Source organism: Agelaius phoeniceus, chromosome 1, assembly GCF_051311805.1.
Source record: "Agelaius phoeniceus isolate bAgePho1 chromosome 1, bAgePho1.hap1, whole genome shotgun sequence".
NCBI lineage: Eukaryota > Metazoa > Chordata > Aves > Passeriformes > Icteridae > Agelaius > Agelaius phoeniceus.
In genome coordinates this window covers 88,951,968-88,976,092 of record NC_135265.1, presented here as the reverse complement: position 1 = coordinate 88,976,092, position 24,125 = coordinate 88,951,968, and the positions used below count along the sequence as shown (strand labels likewise).

The following is a 24,125-nucleotide window of genomic DNA, read 5'->3' as shown; positions in this document are numbered from 1 at the left end:
CATTATTCCTGTCACAAAGAGCTGTTTCAATAGTAAGTTCAAAAGCTTATTTTAAAGTTTAGCTTTAAACTTTCCATCCTTTATTTCTGTAGAGGCCTAAGCATATTTGTTTGGAAAATAGAATTTAAACTGATCTTTAGTCATGAACTACGGATTGGGAAGAAACCAAACTTCTGTGAATGAGTGAGAAAGTCATGATGGGATTGTTAGGAGCTGCCTCATGTTCAAGCTTGGTGAAGCTTATCTGCAGAGCACAGGAAGCCTCACTGCACCACAGGGCAGGGCTGTGGAACCAGGGCTGCCTTCTAGGGAGCACTGACATGGCCCCAGCTTCTACTGATCCATTGGGAGAGACTGGAGGGCAGGAGAGAAACCCTTCATGTGGCCCTGAGGGCAGCCTCCTTGAGATGTGGGCTGTGTAAAAACAAATCATCCCTCCATTCCTTGTTTTTCAATATCATCTTGCCCACAGGATGAGGCTACTCCAGTAAAATGCTCTCTAGGGATTGAAGCCATCTACTTCTCTCTCTTAAAACTCATCCTCTTGGTTGTCCTTAGAAGCCTGTATTAGTATGAGGTTGAGTACTTCATGAATGATGAAAAAGTATAAATTCTGATGAGTTAGTTCAATACTTTATTTTTGTGACTTTCTTTTCAGTCTGGTGTTTTTCAAGGTTTGGAGAAGTCTTCCCCTCTCAGCCTCCCCAGTGTCAAATTTAAAAACACCAGCTTTTGTTGGAATATTTATATCCTGATTAGCAATAATGAAAGGCAAATCAGGCTTTTTAGATCATGGGTGCTAAAGTTACCCATTTAAAAAAAATTATGAAAACCTCCTTTCCTTTGGATGTTGAGTTCACAGTGTATAATGCTTGTTTGAAGGCACTCAGTTGATTATCCAGGCTTTGCATCACTGAGCGTGACAGCTCCTGTGAGATTAAAGGGCTGTTACCATCAGAACTTTATTCAGTTTTTCTTTCATTTCTGCACGTACAGAGAAGGATAGGTGTACTTGTAAAGTGTCACAAGGATTACACTGCAATGCTTTCTGGAGAAACTTCAGTGCCACTGAAGTGGGGGAAACAGTACCAAATAATCTCATGACAGCTGTCATGTCTCCAAAAGTGTCTGATCAGATCTTCAAATCTGAGTGCTGGATACCTTGTGGATACATTTAGTCTCTAGTATCCATCACTTCTGTTTTCATCCATTCTAGTTGTAGGAATGTGATTAGGCACTAAACTAATCAAATAGCTGTTAATTTGCAATGATCTCTCCTCAATCTTACATATGAAAATATTTATAAAGAGTGGGGCCTTCAGAAATTTTTTTGGGAAAACCTGTCTTTGCCCAGTTCCCGCTTCTTTAAATGCTTCCTAAATTTTATGTTTAGAGAATGTGTTGTGTATTTAAAAATTATTTGGATTGTTACGTGTATTGAAATAGCATCAGAATTTCTCAAATGAGTAAAACTGATATTTATATTAAAGTTATAAAAATCTTCTAGGTATGAGGGGTGAAGCATGGAAGGGAGTCTCTTGGGTCTTTTACTTTAGTGCAAGGGATTCTGTGTGTATGTGGTGTTTGCTTGATTGGTTGATTTGTTTTATAATCTGGCTACAGAATTTGGGGTCATTCTAGTCACTACATGTCTCCTTTTTTTGGTTGGTTTGTTTGTTTGAGTATTCTTTTTTTTTTGGGGAGGGGGGGGCTTTGGATAGTTGGTTGTTTTGGTTTTTTTGTTTTGTTTTTTACTGTAGATTGAATTTCCCCTTAGCTATAGAACAGAAATAGCTGAATCCAGAGGAGAAACTTTACTGATTAGGTTCTTAATTCAAGTGAGCTATAGCCAGTGTTGCATATGTTGAGTCTGCTTCACTGCACTGTGTATTCCATGTGGAATGATTCAGAATAAAACAGCAGTCTAGTCTAACATATAGTCTCTGGATATATGTTGGCTGGGGTTCCTGGCTTGTAGACAGTAGTATATTAGAAAAAAAAGAAACACTAGAGGAAAAAATGTATATAGGGAAGAATCTATTTCTATCAAAATTGATTGTTTCTTATTGTGTTTCCACTGAGCAGTCATTGCTATGCGTATATATACAAATGTAGACAAAAAATATAAATAAATAGGCGTCTCTCTAAATCTGTGAATTTTACTCTCACTGTGGTGAGAACACAAAGCATCATCTTTCATAGCAGAAGGAGGAAAACTGTTTCAAATTGGAAGGGGAGTAGGGGAAAAAGAGCACAGAGTAGGCATGGGAAAAATTTGCCCTTAATACTTTTCTTCTTGTCTCTCAGTCAGAAGAAATGGGAAAAGTGAAGCCCTGTAGTTTGCTCTGTAATAAAAAATAAAATACACTATATACACTCTGCAATGACTGATCTGACAAGGTTCACTTATATCCTAATTTTCTGTGAAGGCAAAGTACCAGATATCTGGTGTCTGTACAAAGTATTGAGGAATACTTGCAATACTTGCATTCCATGTTGAAACAAACTTCCTCAATGCAGTTATCTCACATGAAAGCAGCATTCTGTGCAGCTGATTACCTAGGCTCTTTCTTGGTTTACTATTGGGGAACCATTAATTTTGCTATGGTGGTGATTATATGACATAATAGGGATTGTTTGTATTCCAGTATTAATGGCACAAGTTTGGAGAGGAGTTTTGGGGAGTAAGTACACCTGGAATGAAACTTGTAGAACCAATTGTTGTATGCACTGAGTTAGATGCATTCTTTGAGTTACCACTGTTTCAGGGTATTGTGACCCATATTTTTTTCCCATTAGTTGTTTGAATTTTTAATAGTCTTATTTGAAATGTGGTGGGTGGATTGAGATATCTTACTGAACCAGGTTTACAATAGTTGTGATCTTACAGTTCCTTAGAAATTGGATCATTCTTGAGGTAGCTGTAACTAAGGACACAAATGAGAGCATGCTAACATGCTAGTTTTAAAATTAAACTTTTTATTTAACAAGTTTGATTTTGTTGTTCCTTTACTTAGAGGTATGCTCCTTTCCCTTACAGTTTCCAAAGCCCTAAGCCCTACATTAGCCTTTCTGTGCTCCACTAGGAAACTTTACTCACTATTTTAGAAAGTGGTGTTGATGTATTCAGGTTTTTCCTGGTGAAAAATGTTCATGCAATTTTGCTAAAAATAAACAGAATTTTATTTTTTATTTTATTGTAAACAGAAGTTTATTTCATCTCAATAAGTAGCTTTAGAATGCAAGTCATGGGAACCAAATGTGCTACTGTTGCCTTAAACATACTTGCTTTGGAGGAATATGGTAAAAAAATCTCTGCAAGCACAAATTCAACAAAAAGTAGAAATTTTGAGGGTATAAAAAGAACTCATTGCAGAAGCTCAGTACTATTCTGAGATGTCACCTCTAGTTACAGCAACTCTATATACCTCTAGTCTAGTCTGAGGGTGTGTTTGAAAATTAACAGTGCATAAGTTAGCTTTAAAATAATAGAAAATTACTATTACTTTTCTAATTATGGTAATACTGTTCATTATTAATTAGATAATTAATTGTCATAAATAATTCTCACCTCACTTAAAATTCCTTTCCATCCTCACTTCATGTTATGGATTCAGTTCCTGAATTTCTTCCCTTGTGTAACTCTTCTGTGTCACCAGACATTCTCTGCCCATGTAATGATGAGGGTGTTCAGCCATCTGGTTTGTACAGCATCTGTAGAAATGGTCTGTAAAGAAAGAGCAGCCTTTGGCCTGCCTAAGGAATTCCAGCAGCTCTAGCACTTCCATGTGACTGTGCTAGTTATGGAGGAGGCCCCACAGAGGGAATTGCTACCCATGCCTGGAATCCAAGTGACTGTAGTCACTTCTGGAAGCCTATATGCCATCTGTAGTTTTATGTAGGTAGCATTTTCAGGCATTTTGTCTCAGAAGTTGAGTAAGATATATTATATGAATGTTGTGTCTGGTCTTATCATTTATTCAAGTATTATGCAGCTTGTGGGGGAAGGCCTTGGTTTTTAAATGCATCATGTTTTCTTAGATGCTCTGAGGCAAAGTGTAATAGCTGGTATTGGGGCAGAGTTGAGAACTTAAGCGCAGACTTCAGAGATTAGGGAAACTGGAATATTTGTTTTTCCATGTATAATATTTTACTCATTTTCAAAGATAGTCTAGCGTTAATGAGGCCACTTGTATTTAGTACTTTGAATAATTTATGATGAAATTATAATTCTCTTTAATTTTGAAAGTTATTAGTATTGAAAGAAGCCCTGTGATTGAGAGAAATTATAAGAATGGTGAAACTCATTTTTGTAACCAAAGGCATCCAATGTAAGGTTACTACCAAAAGTTAAATTCTGTATATTTATATCAGTAGTGACAGGCTGTCATTGGGTTTTTATGATGCTCAGATATTTATATGTCTTGGTACTAATTTAAGTTGGACTAACTTCAGTGGTGTCCCAAATACTATTTTCATTTAAACACAGAACATTCTGATAAACAAAGATGCAAAGGAGTAGCTGACTGAGTAGACTTGCATTGAGCTGAGCAGGATTTGAACTCAGTCCCCAGTACTGGAATTCTATAGTGGATGAAAATTTATTCAAATTAGATGCCTGAGTCTGCAAAAATACTCACTGGTAACTGTGGTTATTGTATTCTTACTGAAAGTTGGTTTTGTTTTTGTTGAGTGTTGATGATGTTGTGTAGATGTTGATTTTAATTGAAAGCAGATGCGATGGCTTCTAGGTTATGACTTTGCCAAAAATATCAAAATGCACAATTGGAGAAGCGCTAGAGAAGAGAAAGTGGAAAAGAGCTGTAAGGGAAAAGAGTCTTCAGGCTCACATCTGCTTTTCCTTATGCTCTGCTACGAGAAGCAACAGGAAAACACTAATTATCCTCTAAAGGGGATACTTATTTACATATATTCACATACTCATCTCAACACTGTGTACACAGGCATATTTGTGCATATTTTTAAATAAGCTATATACAATATGTGTACAATATGTGCTAGGAGGAAATAAAGAATCACCTGGATGTTTAAACACACCTCTGGAGCAGTTCTTCATTTGATGTAACTGACTCTAGTAAGTTGATTTGTGTGATTTTGAGATTCTGTTACTTTTGCCTGTTATTACAACACTCCTACTCCTCTTGCCTATGGCTTATTACAAATGCACTTCTAAAATTGATACCTGGACTTTCAGAGAGTGCATGCATACCCTAGAGACTGAAAATGTTCTGTAGGTGCCAGATGAAGATACAGCTGTATAAACAGTCCAATGCTTTTGATTAAAGAAAAGAAAATTTCACTTGTTTCAAAGGTCATTTGGGCTTCTGTGAAGTGTAACCCAGCTCTTTAACTTGGCCTGGAACCAGAAAGGCGATCAGTGCAGTGTGTTTAGGAAGTGCTGGTTATAGTGTTTTGTTAAGGGTTTAACTCAGATTTACTCATAATTACTTCAAAGGCTCTGGAAACCTTGACGTGTGTTCTCATGTTTGAGTGGAGTTTGTTTCTCTTTGCAGAGTTGAGGTCTCTGTGACCTGAAGGCAAAGTTCTGCTTTGGTTATTCACTGTAGTACAGCAGAAATGCAATCAGACTCTGCATGGGGTCATTTCGAGTCACTGGACTTTGGAAAAGACTTTTTTTGTTGGGTTGCAGCCCTTGGAGTTCAGAGAGCCTATCCTCTGAAGGTACAGTATCTGTACCCTGTGCAATGTAGTGCCTCTTGAAGGGCCACAAACTCCTCCTTCTAAACAGCCTCATGCAGTGTCCAACAGTGGATTGTTGCTGCCCAAAGTCAGATTCAAAGTAATCACCAAATTTCCAAAAGTTGTGTCACACGCTAGCCATTCTTTAAGGAAGATGGTTCTAAATTACATGTTTTTGCCAGTAGCCCAAGAGATTTTTAGTTTTCTTTTAGAAACCTTAAACATGGACATTAGGGAACTTTAAAATAAATTGAGTAAAGCTGCGTGCTGTTATTCGTATTTAAAGCAGGTCTGTTAAGTAGGATTTCTATCATATACTGCTGTTTTCAGACCTACTCATTAGCAAGCTGGTATTTTTGTCAGAACTAGTTAAAAAATCTCTACAGTTGCCAAACTGTTTCAGAATTAAAACCTTTGGTTTCCTACAACAGTATTTTTTGATAAATGTGTATTTTCATTCCTAGAACATTTCTGAAAATGGCTGTTGGGTATTTGAATCTATACTTGGGAATACCCCTAAGAAATAGAAAATAACCTGTGGAAACTAATTTAAGTTGAGTAAAATAAGGTAGTAACAGATCACTTATGCCAATAAATTGCATACCTATTAAATTTTATTTAGAGAAACTTGTGTCTGTTAGATCTTTTTTTTTTTGAGTGGAAACAGTTTTATTTTCTAATTAGGAGATGCTTTTTGTACTGATGTATTAGAATTTTGTGGAGGTATCAAGAAATTACAGTCAGTCCTCAAAAAAATTTAAAAAATAATTCTTATTAAAAAAAAATTCCAAAATAAGAAATAAGGTTATTTAATGAGTTGTGTTATTGATATCTGCATACCTAATGTGGTCAATGAACTTCAGTAGATGTAAAGCAACTGAGTATAATCTTACCTTTTATGTTGGTCTGTTTATAGTTGAATAGTTTCATCTGAGAGAGCAGTTTGGATCAAATTACTATAAAGTGTAAATTAATCTGTGGGAACTTGGAGCCAAAAGGTTTTATAATGGAAAAATGTCTATATTAACCCAATACATATGCAGAAGAAAAGCTTATACATAGTTTTTCATGCATACTTACTATCTCCCTAATGAAATCTCAGTATTTTCTCTGCCTCATTAAAAGTAAATTGTTTGTATTAAGTCTTAAGTATTTACTCAGTAGTGATACTGAAATTCCTACGCTTAACATTTTTACACACCATTCTTGCTGTCTTGTGTTTGTGGTTTCACCTTTTGTTGACAGCTGCTCACTGGTGAAAAGGAGATACAGGAGATCTTGGTCAAGCATTGTGTGGGCATTTCAAGCATTTAAACCTCTCCCTGGTTGAATAATACTATTTTTTTCTGACTACACAACAATCATTTAGGAGTGTAAATCAGGAATAACTATTAGGAGTAGCCCAAGAAATCTGTATGTGTTGGTCTAGTGAGGTATTTTTCCAGTAAAGTCAGGGACACCTACTCTAGGTTTCCAAAATTCTGACATCATCTTCTGGAATGCCTGTTCTGCTCCCCCATTCCTGCTCTCCAATCCCCTCTTGCTCCCAGAGAAAGGGCTTCCAGCTGGAAGAGGTATGGCTGGAATTGAAATGAGTTTTTGGAATTACCATTTATTAGGAATAAAAGAACACAGCAGTTTTAGCCAGAGCAGGTGGAGAGATGCTACTGGGTTGTCAAGGGAGAAATACCTGTTAAAGCTGAATGGCTGAAGACAGATACTAAAGCACACCAACGCTGACATGGGAAATATGAGAATACACTGGTCATGGAGAAAGAGTCTAGAGGTTGAGATGTAGTTTCTTACTAGGAAAATGCAATTCTGAAGCGCTGTTCTGGTTTGAGCAAAGAGACTAACAACCAAGTTGCTTGTTTTTAATATGGACCTAGCTTAGCTGAAGACTGTTGTGGCAAAGGACTGCCCATTGTGGGCCAGGAGAAACTTTTTAGACCTCTCATCTTATGAGTGTGGCTTTTGCTAAAGTCCTCACTCACACTCTACATTCCACAGTCTTTGAATTTATGCACAGTTCCTCTTGGTAATGTGGTCATTTGATTTTACATATTTTTCCCTGAAAGATCAAATTTATGCTGAACAAAAATTTATGCTTAACTTATTCTTACATCCCTGAACTTGATCTTCACTATTTGTTCCTGAGCTTTTTGCTGGACGGTAGAAGGAAATCAAGGGCTCTAAATGTCTGTGGGGAGCCTTGTATGAAGAACTTCCACTGGAGAATAATTTACCACTGGTTTGCAGTAGCAGCCTTGCTTCTTTGCCAGAAAAAGCAGCAGAGAGAAGTACTGGTACATTTGCCAAACAAGGCGTTAATGTGGTCTTGTCATTGGGAAGGAATGATGGCCAGGAAGTACTTCTGCAGGGTCTCAACAGTGGGGACAATTGATTTCTGCTTTCTGTCATTGAGTGTTGATTGTGTGTATCAGTTCTCATGTGGGTTTTAAATTATTGCTATGGTTGGAAGTTCAACCCAAGGCTCCAGCTGCTAAAAGCTCATAAAGAATTATTTCTGTGTAATGAAATGAGTTTTAAGGGCAAAGGCTTACTCGTTGGTTTTTGTTTTGAACTTAATTCTAGTACTTTTGGAAACATAAAATAATTTAAAAGGCTTTCTGTATATCTTCAAAATTAATTTTATATATTTTGGAGAGAATATTGAGAATATATTACTGTTTTGTCCCAGATTTCATATGAAGCCCATTATTTCAGGTCACAGAGCAAGAAATAGAACTGACTAGAAAAGTCAGTTTTAAACATTTTTTAAAGTCTGTGGCTGTTTCATGGGAAGAAAAGGAAGGAAAAAAAGCAGGAGTATGCTACTATAATGTTTAGGTAATGACCGCTATTATAAACAATTATTATGATACCTTAAACATTGTTTTTTGCCATTGTGTTTTCATTTCAAGAGGGAATTATCTTTCCTACACAAAACTGCCTATTTCCTACACAAATGTGAATGTTTCTGTGAAATTTTCTGGAAAACCAACAAAAGCATTTTCTGGTAATAGAAGAATGGGGAATATGCTCTCTTTCAACTCTTCTTTCATGTGATCAATTTCATCAGAGAGAAAGGGAAAAAAGAAAGAGACTGAAAGATGATCATATCTTCTCTAGGGAGGTGTGAATGCTGTTTTTTGTCTGAGCAAGTTGTAGTTGTTTGAAGAAATGCATGAATATGAATCACTTGTGATGTATATTTCATCCAAAGACAGAGAGACAGGCTGCAGTAGGTTATTTGTATGAAGCTGGAATACCTCTGGTTCATGCCCACAAATAAGACTTCAACCAGTCTCACACAGCCCATTAAAACTGTCAGTGGAAATAACATCACTGAGTGCAGTCAATATTTATTCCTGCCCCAGAGATGCACTGAGTAAAGCTATGCCTCACAGGTAGGCCTGTAAGGATGAAGGGGAGCGCTGATTGATCCTTTTCCTGCAGTCTTATTTAACACAGGGGCTGGCAAATTATGAAATTTGATGGCTTGCACTTTTTTTTTCTATAGCTGTGAAGACTACATAGGCTTGGATGTGATTTTTTTAGTAAATGTGGAATCATTGCTTTCTTTTGCGCTCCCCTCTTCCTCAGAACCAGTAGGCTGTAAACTGAAACCTGCAAGTAGGGACTCATGTACATAGAGCAGTGTCAGTGCATAATGACACTGAATAACCTCATCCACCTGAAGAGCTTTTGTGGAGTTGGTATAGCCCCTGCTGGGGAGTACAGCAAGCAAAGAGAGTGTCTGGTATTCTCTGTAAAGGGTTTTGATGTTCTGCCTACTTTGCTGTAGGTAATAATGCAGTGAGAGCAAATAATGCAAGCCAATAGCACATGGAAAAAATAATGGGAGCTTATTATGGATAAATGTAATTGCACATTTCATGCTTTGCTTTTTGTAATGAGTCCATCAAGTCAAACACTCAAACACATTAATTAAACACCATTTTCCCACGGAACTCAGTAACTGGATAGCAGCCCTTAGAATATTGGTACCATTATCCAGGTTGGTCGGAGCCTAGTGTGGAGCAGCATTTGGCAGTCAGGTCAAGCTGTGATTACTTGAATTGATGAATTTGGTGGACTGGCAGAATGTGCCCCATGACTGTGGGCTGACTGCTGCGTTACTTCACCAGGCCTGCAGCAATTAAGTCAAGTCATGCTGAGGAACTCCTTTAACTGCATACTAGCTATTCAGGCTTTGAGCAACTATGGCCTTGTCCATCAAGCACTATGCTTTTGTGGTCTTTTGAAGAGCTCCTTGGCCTTAAGTAAGGGAAATAAAACATTACCTTGTCTAGCAGAACAGGACTGTTTAGATGAGAGACATGTTTTTTTTGAGAAAACATACTCTGAAGTGATAGTTTTTGTCTAAATCGATGCCAAAAAGGAACTGAAGGTGCAGGTAAAAATATTAATTAAATGTTTAATCCAGAAAACATCCAGAAAAGGCAAATCTCAAGCCATATTAGTAGGATTTTGTTTTCTGTTAATGCACTTTATTAATGGTTTTGCGTAATGAGGATTTTTGTCTGTCCATACAGTGTGTAGGCATATCATGCCCTGTGTCAGGAACTTCAAGCACTTTTAGAAAGTCTATATGTACTACATTACATAGTTAAAGCTACTTTATGCTATTTAATTTAGGAGCATCCCTTGGGGGAGCTAAGTCTTACACAGTGATTGGAGAGAAGGAGCTGACTCTAAAGGGTATCTGACTTAGATTACTAAAATAACCTGGTGGCTGGACATGACCTGGTCATGTGTGCTGACAGCCCGGAAGGCCAGCTGTATCCCAGGCTGCATCCAAAGCAGTGTGGCCAGCAGGGTGAGAGAGGTGATTCTGCTCCTCTTCTTTGCTCTCTTGAGACCCCCCCCTGCAGTGCTGCATCCAGCTCTGGGGTCCTCAACACAGGAAGGACACTGACCTGTTAGAGCAACCTAGAGGAGGCCACCAAGATGATTAGAGGAATGGAGCACCTCTCCCATAAGGAAAGGCTGAGAGAACTGGGATTGTTCAGCCTGGAGAAGAGGAGGCTTTGGGGAGATGTAATTGCAGCCTTCTGGTATTTGAAGTATACAAGATGAAGAGAGACTTTTTACAAGAGCGTGTAGTGACAGTGTCTTGGTTTGAAAAGACAGGTATCTGCTAAGGAAGGCAGCAGCCTCCCCTGAAATGGAAAATGTAAATGCGCCCTCCAAATTGTTATAAATTTGAAATTAAGGAGGGCTCTCAGGCAAAGATATGGGAGCAGGAATAACAGTACTTTATTAGGGAAGAAAATAAAAAATAACATAAACAGTGCAGTAATACAAAACAACACGGACAGAGTCAGAATACAACCTGACACCCTGTTGGTCAGGATGTTGCTAGCAGTCCAGTTGGAATGGTGGCGGCAGTCCTCCTGGAGTGGCACATGTGGTTCTGTCGGAGCAGTGATCCTGTAGAAGGGTGTAGTTTTCCTCTGAAGGTCTGGCAGTGGTGTAGATGGGCCTGGTCTTCCTCTGGGAATCCACTGGGAAAGGCTGCTCTAGTATCCCAAAATCTATGATTATATCCAGTTAGGAATGCTTGGCTCCTCCCTCTGGGTGGAGCGTCTCAAAGTGGGATGATGGTATTTTGTCAGTCATGCAGTGAGACTCAAAGGCCCATTAACAGAAGATATCTCCCCTGAGGGAGGATTGGTTGTGGAAGAGATAAAGAAAACTGCCCAATTAACAGAAGATAACTGCCCCACCTCTAACAGATAGGAATAGAATACAGACCCCCATTTCCAACCTAAGACAGAAAGGACAAGGGGGAATGGCTTCAAACTGGAAAAAAGTTAGGTTTAGATTATATATTAGGAAGAAATTCTTTAATGTGAGGGTGATGAGGCACTGGAACAAATTGCCTAGGGATGTCATGGATGCCCCATCCCTTGAAGTGTTCAGAATCATGTTGTATGGGACTTCAGGCAACCTGGGCTAATGGAAAGTGTCCCTGCTCATAGCAGGGTGGTTGGAATGAGATGATCTTTAAGGTCTCTTCCAGCCCAAACTGTTCTATGATTCTAGGAGTCTGAGGTACCTGATGTGATCCTACCTGTTAAAACCTCTCTGTGTCCAAATGAAATCACACTTGTCTACAACCTCTGTAGAGCCCACTTCTCCCTGTTTTGTCACTCACTTTTTCTCCTGCTTATGGCTTGGTATATGGAAATGTGATATTTATCTTTTGACAGATACTGTTTAATTTTGCCTTCAGCTTGTGTTTATTTCATACTGGTTTTGTTAATATTGCCATACTTAAGATATATATTCTCTCCCTAGGGCATTTTCTGTATCTGCTTTCCAAGTAATATTGTGTATGTAATCTTACTGAATAGCAATTATATCCACCAATGAAAATTTATGACTCTGTAGAGTTGCTGCCTTGTAACTACACATTTTATTCTTTATTATGAGACTTTGGGCAATATAACTGGCAGCTGGAGCGCAGGAATTTTGAAGTGTCAGGACTGTGAGAAATAACCTGTGGAGCTCGGGTTGGCTTGTTTTGGTGACTTTTGCAGAATTACAGAATAACAAAAGATTAAGGAGGTGAACACAGTGTCCAGATGGTGCATAGGTAAATTGGTTATTTTTGGCAAAGTTCAGAAATGTGTAGCACAAAGAACAGTTTCAAGGATTACAAGAACATATTTCATAATACCAAAGTAGTAATCATTTAGCCAGAGAGGAGCTGGGTGACTAGACATGAGTTTATGGGTGGGTTTTGAAGTAGGAGACAGCTTAGGCAGTGCCATGTGGCACCTGGCCATTGTAGGAAGTGCCTCCAGGGTGGCTCTCTGTGCTTCCCCTCTAGACTGTCCTCTGGATGGTAGACATTTACACAGCTTAGTAGTTACTAAAAGATTTAGTTCAACTTTTAGTTCATCAAATCATGTCTTTCAATTTCTTCTAAGTCACGTGAAGTCACATATTAGACAAGTGTGCTTTTGTCAGAAGCAGACATTTGGCTCACAAAGATTAGTCTGGTAGTTTCTCTTTGCCTTGTAGGTTTTGTAGGTTCTCAGACTTTCATGCAGTTGAGTGTTCTTGCTTGGCCTTAAACTCTAATATTAAAATGCTCCAAATTAAATTATCTTTTTTTCTTTTAAGAGAGAGAAATGTTCAGTTAAACTGGCTTTTATGAGGCTGTATGTAGGTGTGCATTCAAGAAGGTTTTTTACAAGGGGCCAATAGCACACAGATATGGTAAGTGCTATGTTAAGACATGAATTAAAGCACATAAGGGGATCAGAGAGCTGGGCTGGGACTTTTTCAGCAGGACAGACTGGCCTGTATTGGTTCCAAAAGAGTTCCCCATGTAAAATTAATCTGGAAGGATATTAGCATACGAATATTGCAGCTTATGAACCGATACTCTGGCTGAATAACTCTCCATGACTAATGCCAACACATTGCATGGTTTTTGATACTTGTATTAAAAAACCCTACTTCTGAAATATGATTTTATCAAATAGTTGGTGTATTATTAGACTGGTGAAGTCAGTTACACACTCCAAACATAATAGTATGTAAATTAAACTAAAAGTTAATTTTGCATTTTCCCTGAGCAATGAAACGATGTCCTGATGGATATTGCATTTTAATGTTCTTTTGGTTGATCATATTATATTTTCTTTCTCCTGTTATTTCCCATAAACAGTATCATTTCATAGTGCTGACAGCCTATATACTAAATACCACATTGAAACAATGGGAACTGTATTGTTCTCTATATACTGACAAACCTCTGCTTAATGTGCACTCAATAAAGGTAAAATAGCAAATTTTATTAAACCAGGGGAAAAACACAATGAAAGTTATTAATATGTTTTTTTCTGTTGTGTTATACATGTGCCACTTTTCTTTTTCTTTTCTTTAAAAATACAATTTGGTTGAAATAAGACAGCAAGGAAAAACTACATCATAAAAGTGCAATAGCAATGAAGATATTTGTTTCAGTGCAGCCTCAAAAGATGAGAGAGCCCATTTCTTTTTTTGGGCAGTGGGAAAGAGTATTAAATGCTGTTCTCTCTTTTCAATTAAACAGCAGCATTAAATATAAAATAAAAGTTTAAGAATTAATAATATTTCCTTCCTCAGCCAAATTTCCTCACAGATTTTAAAAGTATTATACACAGAGGAGGAGTTTAAAAAATGACTCGCTGGTTTTTATACTTCCATTTCACAGAACTGCAATATTGTCCTTCATCATGAGCTGCATAAGGAATCAAACTTGAAAAACCACTCAAGGGGCCTTTACCTAGAGGTCTTTTTGTCCACATTGTCTCACAGGAGTGTTGGTCAGGATGGGAAGTGCCTGTCCTTTGTCAGTGGATGGTTTGTGTTTGAGGAGCCTCAGCTGGTTGCCTGTTTTTTGCTCATGCTGTAGAGCTGTGTAATGACTTCAGTGCTGTTTCCATCCTTGGGGCTGGAAAGGTCCAAACACAGAAGCTCCTCCCAGAGAACCATCACCTGCCTGTGCTCCTGGTGCCCATGAGAGCCAAATGGCGCCTCTGTAGAGGCTTTGTTGGAAGAGTGCTAGCCAGGGTGTTTCCCTCCAGGACAGCAGTTCTTCCACCTGTGTCTGGCTCAGGGCTTCCCGTTCTCAGCTCCTATCCTGCCTTTCCCACCTCTCCCAGCTGTAGCCAGTGACCACGGGCTGCCTTTTGCCCTGACTGCTGCTGTCGGAGCTGGTGGAAGTTGTGGCTGTTGTTCCATGCTTTAGCTCCATCTCAGGGTCTGCCTGAGCTTTTGGGGCCAAGCTACTGGTGGCCATGGTGAGCATGTGTCCTGCTGGAGGGAAAGCTGCTGTCCCCTTGCTGGCAGAAGCTGTGCCACAGTGCTGGGCAGGGGCCTAGCTTTGTCCTGCCATGGGCAGTGTGCTCTCTCCCTCCAAAGCCCTGCATTCCTGCGGAGAGCTGAGCAGCTGTTGGGAACTGAGCAGGACAGACCTCCATAAGTGTTTTGACCCCTGAGTGCTTGTGTGTGCTGCTTCATACTGCTTGGGAGAAACTTCCTAGGATTCATCTTTTTTAAATAAGTAAAAACCTAAAAAAACCTGTACAGCTAATAAGTTGACCCTTATTTTTTTTTGACCCTTGGTTTTGTCCATGCACCTTAAACACTTGACTGACTTCAAGCCATCATTAAGAATTCTGCTTCTGCTAGGTACTCTAAGTGAGGAAATCTTAAGGCAGGAGAGGACTCTTCTCTTTTGAAAATAAGTGGTGGATGTCTGGATTGGTTTTATTATTAGCCCTGCCTCACAGCTTTACCCACTGGATCACTGCTAGAGTGACATAATATATAATATTATATATTTCCAAATGTCGAGACGTCTCATTTAAAGCTTAACTCAATTTTAAATCCATGTGGAAAGGGAAGACCTTTAAAATACTTAATAAATTCTAATCTTAATCATATTCATCATTATTAAAATTTGAAAAAGGTTGAAATACTTAAGGTAAGTGAAATAAGAAAACTAATAAAGAGCATGAAACACACTGGAGAAATGGAGAATAATTACTAAACGTTAAGAAATCTAAAATGGCCAAACATGAAAAAGCCTTCATTTCCAATAAGCATTTATTTAAAAGTTTCGCAATAACTTAATAATATAAAAGGAGATTTTAAAAATTAATTGAATGTTAAGTGCAGTAGAGTGGAGAGACATGATTAAATACATTAAAACTTCTACTTGTCCTGTCTTTGGTCTTCAGAAACAATTTAGGTCTTGTCAGTTCTTGAGAGAGTTGCATCACCTGTCAGCAAGGAGACGTCACTATCAGTGTTGCTGTTAATAATAATTATTAGCATTGTGGCAATAGTAGTTTTCATAATGAGTAGTGCCTGGAAGTAGCAAGGTACTATGGCCGAAGACACCAGCTTGCTCAGTTTCGTACAGGCCAAACAAAAGATTTTTCTCTTCCAAGGATTGTGTAATCTAAGCATGAAAGGAAGGACCTCTTTGGTTTTGATTGAAAATTATAGACAGGTAATCAAAATGTTTGCCTTCTATTGTTTCATCCATTTTTAAAATTTTCTGCTAGTGCATGAAAAGTGGTATTTAGATGGTGCACTTGACAATGTAATCTGTGTGAGAAAATGGCATTGAATATTTCAAAAATTGAAACTAGTAATTGTATTTGTATTTTAGGGATTACTTACCTTGACCATGCTGGTTCAGCACTTTTCCCAGAGAGTCTACTTAAAGCTTTTACTGATGACCTCAGAAACAACGTTTATGGTAAGTGCAAAGCAACATTCCCATGAGTCTTCTCAACTTTCCATCTAAATCATTCAAAGCTGAGCTTCTTGGAAGAGACCTTCTGCAGGTTTTTAATGCTGTTAGAGAGTAGTTGGAAGACCAGTGCTTTTACAAAGGAGGCATAGTCCCTTAGTGTCACCCCTGGCTTCATTCTCTGGTGGCCAAGGACCTCTCTATGTTGGTAAAGAAGAAAGATCAAAGCAAACATGGCTCTGTTGCATGACTCTGTTAGGGCACCAGGCTTGGGATAAAGAAATACATTTTAACTATAAGCACTGTTCATTCTTTGTGGGTTTTTTCCACACAAAAATGCAAACCTAGTTTCTTATGCAAGGACCAGAATCCAGAACCAACCTCCTTCTCAGAGTCATCACAAAGAGCTTATACTGTGACTCAGTATAAGAATTTTATTCAGAAGGAAGCATAGCTCAAAGATCCCAAGTGAATTTAGACACAGAATAGGTGCTATTAGACTTTGCTCTGACTGTTAGACTTTGGTGCCTACTCAGAAAAAGGATTGCTGAAGCAATCCTGTGCAGAGGAATATGAGTAAAAGTATCTGCAGAATTGCATAATATCTGGATGGAGATTTGACTATTACAGCACCACCTGTAAGAACTTCATCCCCAGATCCTCTGCCTAAACCTTTCATTTCTTTCTGTGTTATTATCTAGCCTAGAATCTCACACTGGATGTGATTTTATACAAAGTCAGCAGTATCCATTGTATAAGAAATATTGATACTGTGTGAGACAATTTACATTAAAGTGAATCATGCTCAACCAGAAAAAAAATATACTGCACAGTATTATGCTGTGAGAAGTCCCATTGAAGTAATCAAATTTCCTATGGTGTGTTGCTATCTGTGGGTCATCTGTCCTTTTTGCTAGTTTTGTGTGTTTCTTGTGCTCCCTGATACATGGAACAAAGGGATTCCTCACTTGGGAATTAGGTACCAGTGCTTTACAAGAAAATGCTTGTTCACTTCAGCAGTGGCACACATGTGCTTGTCACCTGGGCAAGCCACTTGAGGGTTTTGAGTAGTTTTCATTCTCCATGTGCCATTATGTCATTTCCCCCTATTTTTTTTCCTGAATGCTGGCAAGGCTGGGATCCAGAGCATAAATTTGATTTCCACTACAAAATAAGTGTTATTCTTTATAGAGATAGGGGCTTTTTTTTCTGTTATAGCAAAATACATCGTTTTGATTACATTCAAGATCTCCTAATCAAGTGCATGCCAGTGATACAAAAATTAAGGTTCTGTCACCACAGACATTGTAAAGTGAAATGTATGCACTCTGATCTTAGTTATTTCAAACATTGGGCTCAACCCTTTTAATAAGTACCATCTGTAGTAGAAAAAAGAATTGTGAATCAACTGAATGCTTGTGAATAGAAATAGTAGTATTGCCAGTTTGGAGCAGATTTGCATACTACTTATAATGCTATAGGAGAACAAATTGTTTCTTTTTATTGGTATTTTCATCTAAAATGTTATCAACAGCTCTAGCATGGTCATTTTTTTTTTCCAGTTACATCTCATACCCTAAGGACAGTAAATGCTGTCCAAGGACAGTATGGGAAGAGTTAAGAGTTAATTTAACAAACACAGATGTGAATGAAGGGGGGAGTTTGACTTGCAGCTTTTTCATTTTCTTGGTGACAATCCACAGGCCCAAAGAACTGCAGTTTAGCTGTTGAGTGTGTAAATGAGGGAAAGTAATATAAGTAAGAGATAGTCCCACTTCTTATTTGAAAATATTTGAATTGGAAATTACAGAAATGCAACATCAGACTTGAAAAGTCTAAATTTTGGGTTTGAGCTCTAAAGTTATGATTTCCAACACCTTCACCCAACAACTTTCAGCAGTGAAACTTTTAAATTTTGAAGAGTAGCTAATATTGGAGCCTACTGCAAAAACTGTGTTAGTTTAGCAATTTTTTCCTTATTCCCTTTCCAAACTGTTTTTACATGTTCTCTAAGTATTTGCTAATAGGAAAGTGTGTTGTGTCTGGATATTTCTGTTATCTTTTTTGCTCAAGAAGATAAAATCATGCTGTCTTAATTGTTATATATGCTTGTGCTGAGCTGGGCTAAGGTGGCTACTAATTTTGCAATACAATTTATATTTCAATGAATTATTTGAATTTCAGACACTAAAAAACCAAGGATTAATTCTTCTATCCAGTCATGATTGTCTGTTATCTCCAGATCCTGTCTTTTGCTTCTTACCTACTGCACAAATATGTTTATGAATGTGCATTTGGTTGTAGTTTTTCTAGTATGTTTGTGCATATGCAGTTTCATTTTCTTTTTAGGGGAACTGCCTAAATATTAGTAAGAGATCCAGCTGAAGTTTCTAGGTCTGTCATAATTGCTTTGTCCTGTTGTATGTCCCTTCTCTTGCCTGAGGGGCTACAGGGAATTGCTGTGAAGTACGCATTGAATCTTTATCATCTTTTAGGCTCTCTTGGTGTAATACTTTGATAAAAGAGAAATTTAATAGCAAAATTGTGATTAATGATTCATTTCTGTATCTCTATTGTCTCCTAGGCAACCCTCATAGTCAGAATATCAGCAGCAAGCTGACATATGACACAATCGAGCATGTTCGATACAGGTAGAATAATCTTTATTTCAGATGTTGTATGATGCACTTGACAGTTTTCATTTTGGTTAAGCCTGCACTGTTTTGATGACTATAATGTGATACCATTTTCTAAGGGTCATCTGTAATGCCTAAAGGAAACACCTCACTTCTAAAACACAAGGTATTTGGATATCATCCAATCAAGTCATGGATCATATAAATTCTTTTTCTCCCAGTTGCCCAAATCCTCAAAGTCCTGTAGTTAATTTAGTGCTGTAATACAAGTCCACAGTTTTAATTAAGATGTAGGACTTGGAATTTCAGAAGTGATTATTAGTAAGATGGTATGCTGATATAGTAAGGTGGGACTAGGTGCAAAGACATGTTAAAATTCAGATAAAATTAAATAGGGTGTAATGGCTTGTGAGAATTTGCAAAGAGCTTATGGGAATGTGTACATTGTTTTACAGCAGGTACTTACTTCCATTGGAGTAATAAAATACCTTTTAAAGTAGTTTTAGTATAACTTTTAAGAGTAGAAAGAAAAAAAGGTAAAATTGAGGGGTATGGGCCCCTGGGTATGGGCAAGAAAATAAACTGATTCTCTAAACAAAGTATTCCTTTGAAAGCTCAGGATGAAGTATGCTGAAGGTACACATCTTGCAATTGATTTGTCATGATTTAAGCCATGATGAAATATACCACTCAGGCACTTGGTTATTGGTTTTAGGCATTTGTTTCAGAAAACTCTTGCTATTTTATAAAATACATTTTTATCACAGAATATGGATGCTTTGAGTTTATTTCCCTGCTTTTAATGACACACTTAAGGCAAGTAAAGAATGTAATGGATTTCTATTTTATCTTTTTCCTTGAAAGTAAATATTTCTCCAAAACACATCATAGAATTCACATCCATAGCATTGTAGTATTCATAGTTGTAATGAAGAAACTCTGTTTTATACATTTCTGCTGCATTTTCTCTGACTGTTTTTATGGGAGTGTAAAAAACAAGAATTTCTGGTTGGATGCTGCTGCTGGCTACAATCTGTTTCCCCTTTCCCATCACCAGCTTTCTGGAGAAAACATTTCTTTTTGCTTCTGCCACAGCCCTCTCTTGATGCTGTGCAGGATGACAACCTATTAATGTATGGCCAAGTGAAATGAAAGAGACTACCCATGAGGAGTAGCTGTCTTCATAAGCACAACTTATAGCCAGTTACAGCAATACTCACAGTCTGCAGAGTCTTTTGATCAGACCTGTGCGCTCACATGCAGAGTTAGCATTCTGATTTCCATTTACTAAGTGCTCTTGCAATGTTGCTGTTTCACAGTTCTGCTTATGAAGGCACAGTAAGAAGTGCAATTGTTTTTAGAATAATTACTATTGTACTGTGTGTTCTTTGTTGTTAGGGAGTAAGGAAATAGGCTTTCACTGTGTAAAAACCTAGATCACTTGAAAAGAACTTAGATCTTCAGCATGTTTTATTTTGGATGCTTCTTTAAAAGAGCTTGAGACTTTTTAAGGGTGGAATGGGAGATGACAAGAACATACCAATGTTAGTATTGGGGGGGTTTTTTGTGTGTTTTGTTTTTTTAAAAATGCCCTCTGCATCTGAATGAACATTTTTTGGTATTACACCTGATAAAATTTTTCATCTGTCCCTAAAGAAATGCAGCCATTTTTAAACTCCCAATAAAAAATTTAAAAGCATAGTTGTCAAAAAGGCATAGTCATAAAAATTCAGGAATAAAATGCCCCAAACCTACTGTCAATACGTCAGCTATCCAAAATGCAATAAAAGTATATTAAAAATCTATATCTCTATGCCATTGCAGCTAATCAAAATAAGCAGTATGACAAGACAGGGAGACAGGCAGCTCAGTCCTGCATCACAGTGCATAGATTGGACTTCCTCAGTGAAATTCAGCAGGTAGTTTTAGAAATCTTAAAATTAGTTGCTAGCTTGTAATTTGGCTTTTGGCACATGTTGCAGACCGAAGTATAGCTTTTTTTCAGTGTTTGACTCCAAGACAATGCTATTTTATTTTTTTTAATTATTTTTTTAAATTTGATTTCCGAAAGTGATCGCACAATCAGCTAATTAAAAATTAACACCAAACCTAATTTCAGATTTATATTTGCTGATATGGGTAACAGCAGCATTAGAATAGACTTTCCTAATCTGTCAGTGTACACTGCTCGATGGTACAAAGCTGAGGGATTTGGTTTTACCTTCATATCTGCTTGACAGAGAGAAACCATTCTTAGAATGTGGCTTTGCAATAGAATAACATAAATAATTAAATAATTGAGTCAGTGGATGTTTTCTCTGATTTACAAAATTATAAGAAGGTGAGTTACTTCTTAACCAATTCAAGTGCGATGAGATTAGAAGTAATTATTTTATTCTTAAAAATATTGCTTCTCTTTTCTTAATGTGGACAGCTGAGTGATTTTAAGCATTGTGCATACCTCAACATTAGCCATGAGTGATTGTGAAAGAGGAAGCAAGAAATATAATAAACCTTACAGAAATGTCTTAAATGTATGCGTCCAAAGATTATAGATCCTTTTTTATTACTTTGCTTATGGATGTATGGCACTGCCATTGCTCCACTTCCACACAGCTAGAGAACAGGAGTACAATATCTCCTTATGATGCTGCAGTTAATGTAACTCAGAAATTCATTACACTGAGTATTAAATAACCCTTTTCCCATATGCAAGCATTTTAAAATACTAGATTTCTGAATATTTTAACACATTGTCCTTGTGGATCTTGCACTTGCAATATCAAGTAGTCAGAAGTGTCTTCTAACCAGAACCAGACTGAAGTTTGAAATCTGTGGTATGTTTAAGATATATAACAGGATACTTTTTCATGTATGCACAGTGTTGTAATAGAATTTTGATGTTCATCCTTGAACTTTCAAGTCCTATGAAGTGTTAAGCTGAATCATACTTTGGGAATTCAAATATATATTTTAAAAAAAGGCCAGAAATTTCAGTTATGATTTTGGTATCAAGCATCTCCTAGACCATGGCAATATGTAAATTACAGAATTTTGTCACTGAAGCTAAAAGGATTGGGCATTGAGCTAAATGGGATCAAGTTAAACTATAGAGCCAAAACGTGTATTTCTATAAGGGCTTCTCTCAAAATATGCTATCTAGTGAGCTGTAAGAGGAGATTAATCAGTACATGCAATCAAAAACATGGGCATGCACAAAACGACTGTAAGTGGCTCAATGTTTTAAAAATATATTTGTTTCTGTGGTAAAACACACAAGTGGTACCAGATTATGCTGAAGAAGCAGTCTCATAAGTGCTCTTTATAATTTCATTTGCACTGTATTTTTAGAGAACATTTCATGATAGCAAGATAGAACTTTACATTTCTTCTGCAAGCATCATACCTTGCTTAAGAAATAAGTTTCCCTTTCAAGTCTTTTCTTTAGGTTAACACATTTTGAAATGGTGCTTTGTTCAAGATAGGGATTTTTTTTTTTTTTAATTCCTGGGTTTAAGCAGTTCCATGTCTGAAAACAGTAATGTTGGAACTGAAACATACATGAAAATGGCTTGACCTTTCCTGCACAGTAAGAAGTAGTAGATACAGTATCTTCTTAGTATCGATTTGTTCTTTGCAAAGGTCATTGACGGGAGACCGTATGGATGAGTGACATGTGAGCACTGCATCCTGTCCTCCTTAGTGGCACCCATCAGCTTGAAAACCTTGTTTCCAATCTAGGGTGGTTCAGCCCTTTTGCATGCTTGTTTTAGAGCACCATTTGCAATCACTGCTTTTCCTGATCCCACTGCTTAGTGGGACAACTCTGAAGTACCACAGTTGGAGAAGTCCAGCAAAAGGTCACCGTGCTCACTGCAGTGATGCTGTACATGTAAATGAGAGAGGCATTAGAAGATAATTATGAATAATGGATAGGTTTTTTGGAAGAGTTTAGGCAAGAGGGCTGATCTTTTCCTCGTGCTTCATGAAATTATTTAGGTGTGCAATTAAACAATCCAAGTGTGCCCCAGTGAGTGTCTGATGACCCCACTGTGGGCTCTGCCATGTGCTGAGTGACAGCACAGCAGAGGATTTGGTGCAGACACTTCTTGGTTTTCCCTCAGCCGCACTTAGCCTTTTGTGCGAAGGACTCCATTTTATAAGCAGTTGTTTCTGAGTCAATCTATTACTTTTGGAGGGTTTACTCTTTGCAATCCTATGCAAGGTAGTAAAAAGCTTCTGGTCAGGGTAACAGGTCATTTTTGAATGAGTTAGGAGACTGTTTTAAGAACAAGTAAAATCACTTTGTTTTACTTTGGAACTTTGCTCCTGGACTTTCAGCTCTATTTTAATAAATTCATTAATCGTTAACTTGATGAGCTGAAGCTTTAGAAAGGAGTTTGCTAATGCCTTCTGTTACTCTTCTGGTAGTCAGCTTTATACCTTCATCTATATGGAGAGTAGCAAATAAAATTGGTAAATGCACTGTCATGCTCCCTGACTAATCTTTGTTGCATAGAGAGTCAAGTCTGGAATTCTTCATTTATTGAAAGAAATAAATTCTTCAGTAAAATAAATTAAAAGCTGGAGGTCAAGATTGCTAGTTTATGAACAAAAAGGATTAAATGCTTCTGGGAAATTCTGAGTTTTATTAGTATGGGTGGCTAGAATGTTTTGCATAGAGGTCTGAAAAAGACTGGATGCAACCTTTATTTTTTTTTTTCTTTCTGATTCAGAAAAGAACCCCTCAGGACTCTGCTTTTATAAAATGTTTGTGACAAAGCAGTTATGGAGACTAAGTTTAAATGAGATCTTTCTGTGCCATTGCTCTCTAGATAACATTCAGAGTAGGGAGAGTGGTACAGGCTTACTTGGATTTAGGCCACTGGTTTAGTTCACATTTTTTTAAATGCACACAGCCTTGATGCCTTCTCAGCTGCTTTTTTGGCAGGGACCCAATGGCCTCTATTCCCATGGAGAGGTCATTAAAAGGGCACATGAGCTGATGAATGAGATAGTCCAACTGGAAGAAAACACTGAAAAAAATAGTGAAATTTCTCCAATGCAAATTCCTTTTTTTCATTTTATCAGTCTCTTTGTCTTTTCCAGGATTTATATGGAAGCTTTTTTTCCCCTCCCAAGGCTATACAATACTTTCAGAAGAAATGTAGTGTTCCTGCCTCTTCTGGGTTTGCAGCTGCTTTTCCTAGGAAGCAGCATTGTGAGACGCCAGTGGGTGACATTTCTGGTGACGTTTGTGTTGCCTTGGATGTTCAAGGAGCAGTAACATTGTCCTTCCTGGCTGCTGGGAGCACTAGCAGTTCCTTTGCCAACTCCAGGGGAGCCTGACAACTTCATTAGTGGCTTACATGATTATTTGTATTTCAAGTAAGGCTTTTGGAAGACCAGATATTTAGCACAAATATAATTTCTGCCATCCCCTGTGTGCACCTGTTGTGCTTGACAACTTTGTTTTGGCT

General features: G+C 37.7%; 1 protein-coding gene across 1 annotated transcript in view; it reads left to right on the top strand.

Annotated features, from left to right (window-relative positions):
• Positions 1-24,125, top strand: part of MOCOS (molybdenum cofactor sulfurase) — a 208,403-nt gene that overhangs the window by 11,376 nt on the left and 172,902 nt on the right. The window contains exons 2-3 of the mRNA XM_054644346.2: positions 15,926-16,015; positions 18,594-18,660. Coding sequence (XP_054500321.2) covers positions 15,926-16,015; positions 18,594-18,660 — 157 coding nt within the window. The remainder of the gene's footprint in view (positions 1-15,925; positions 16,016-18,593; positions 18,661-24,125) is intronic.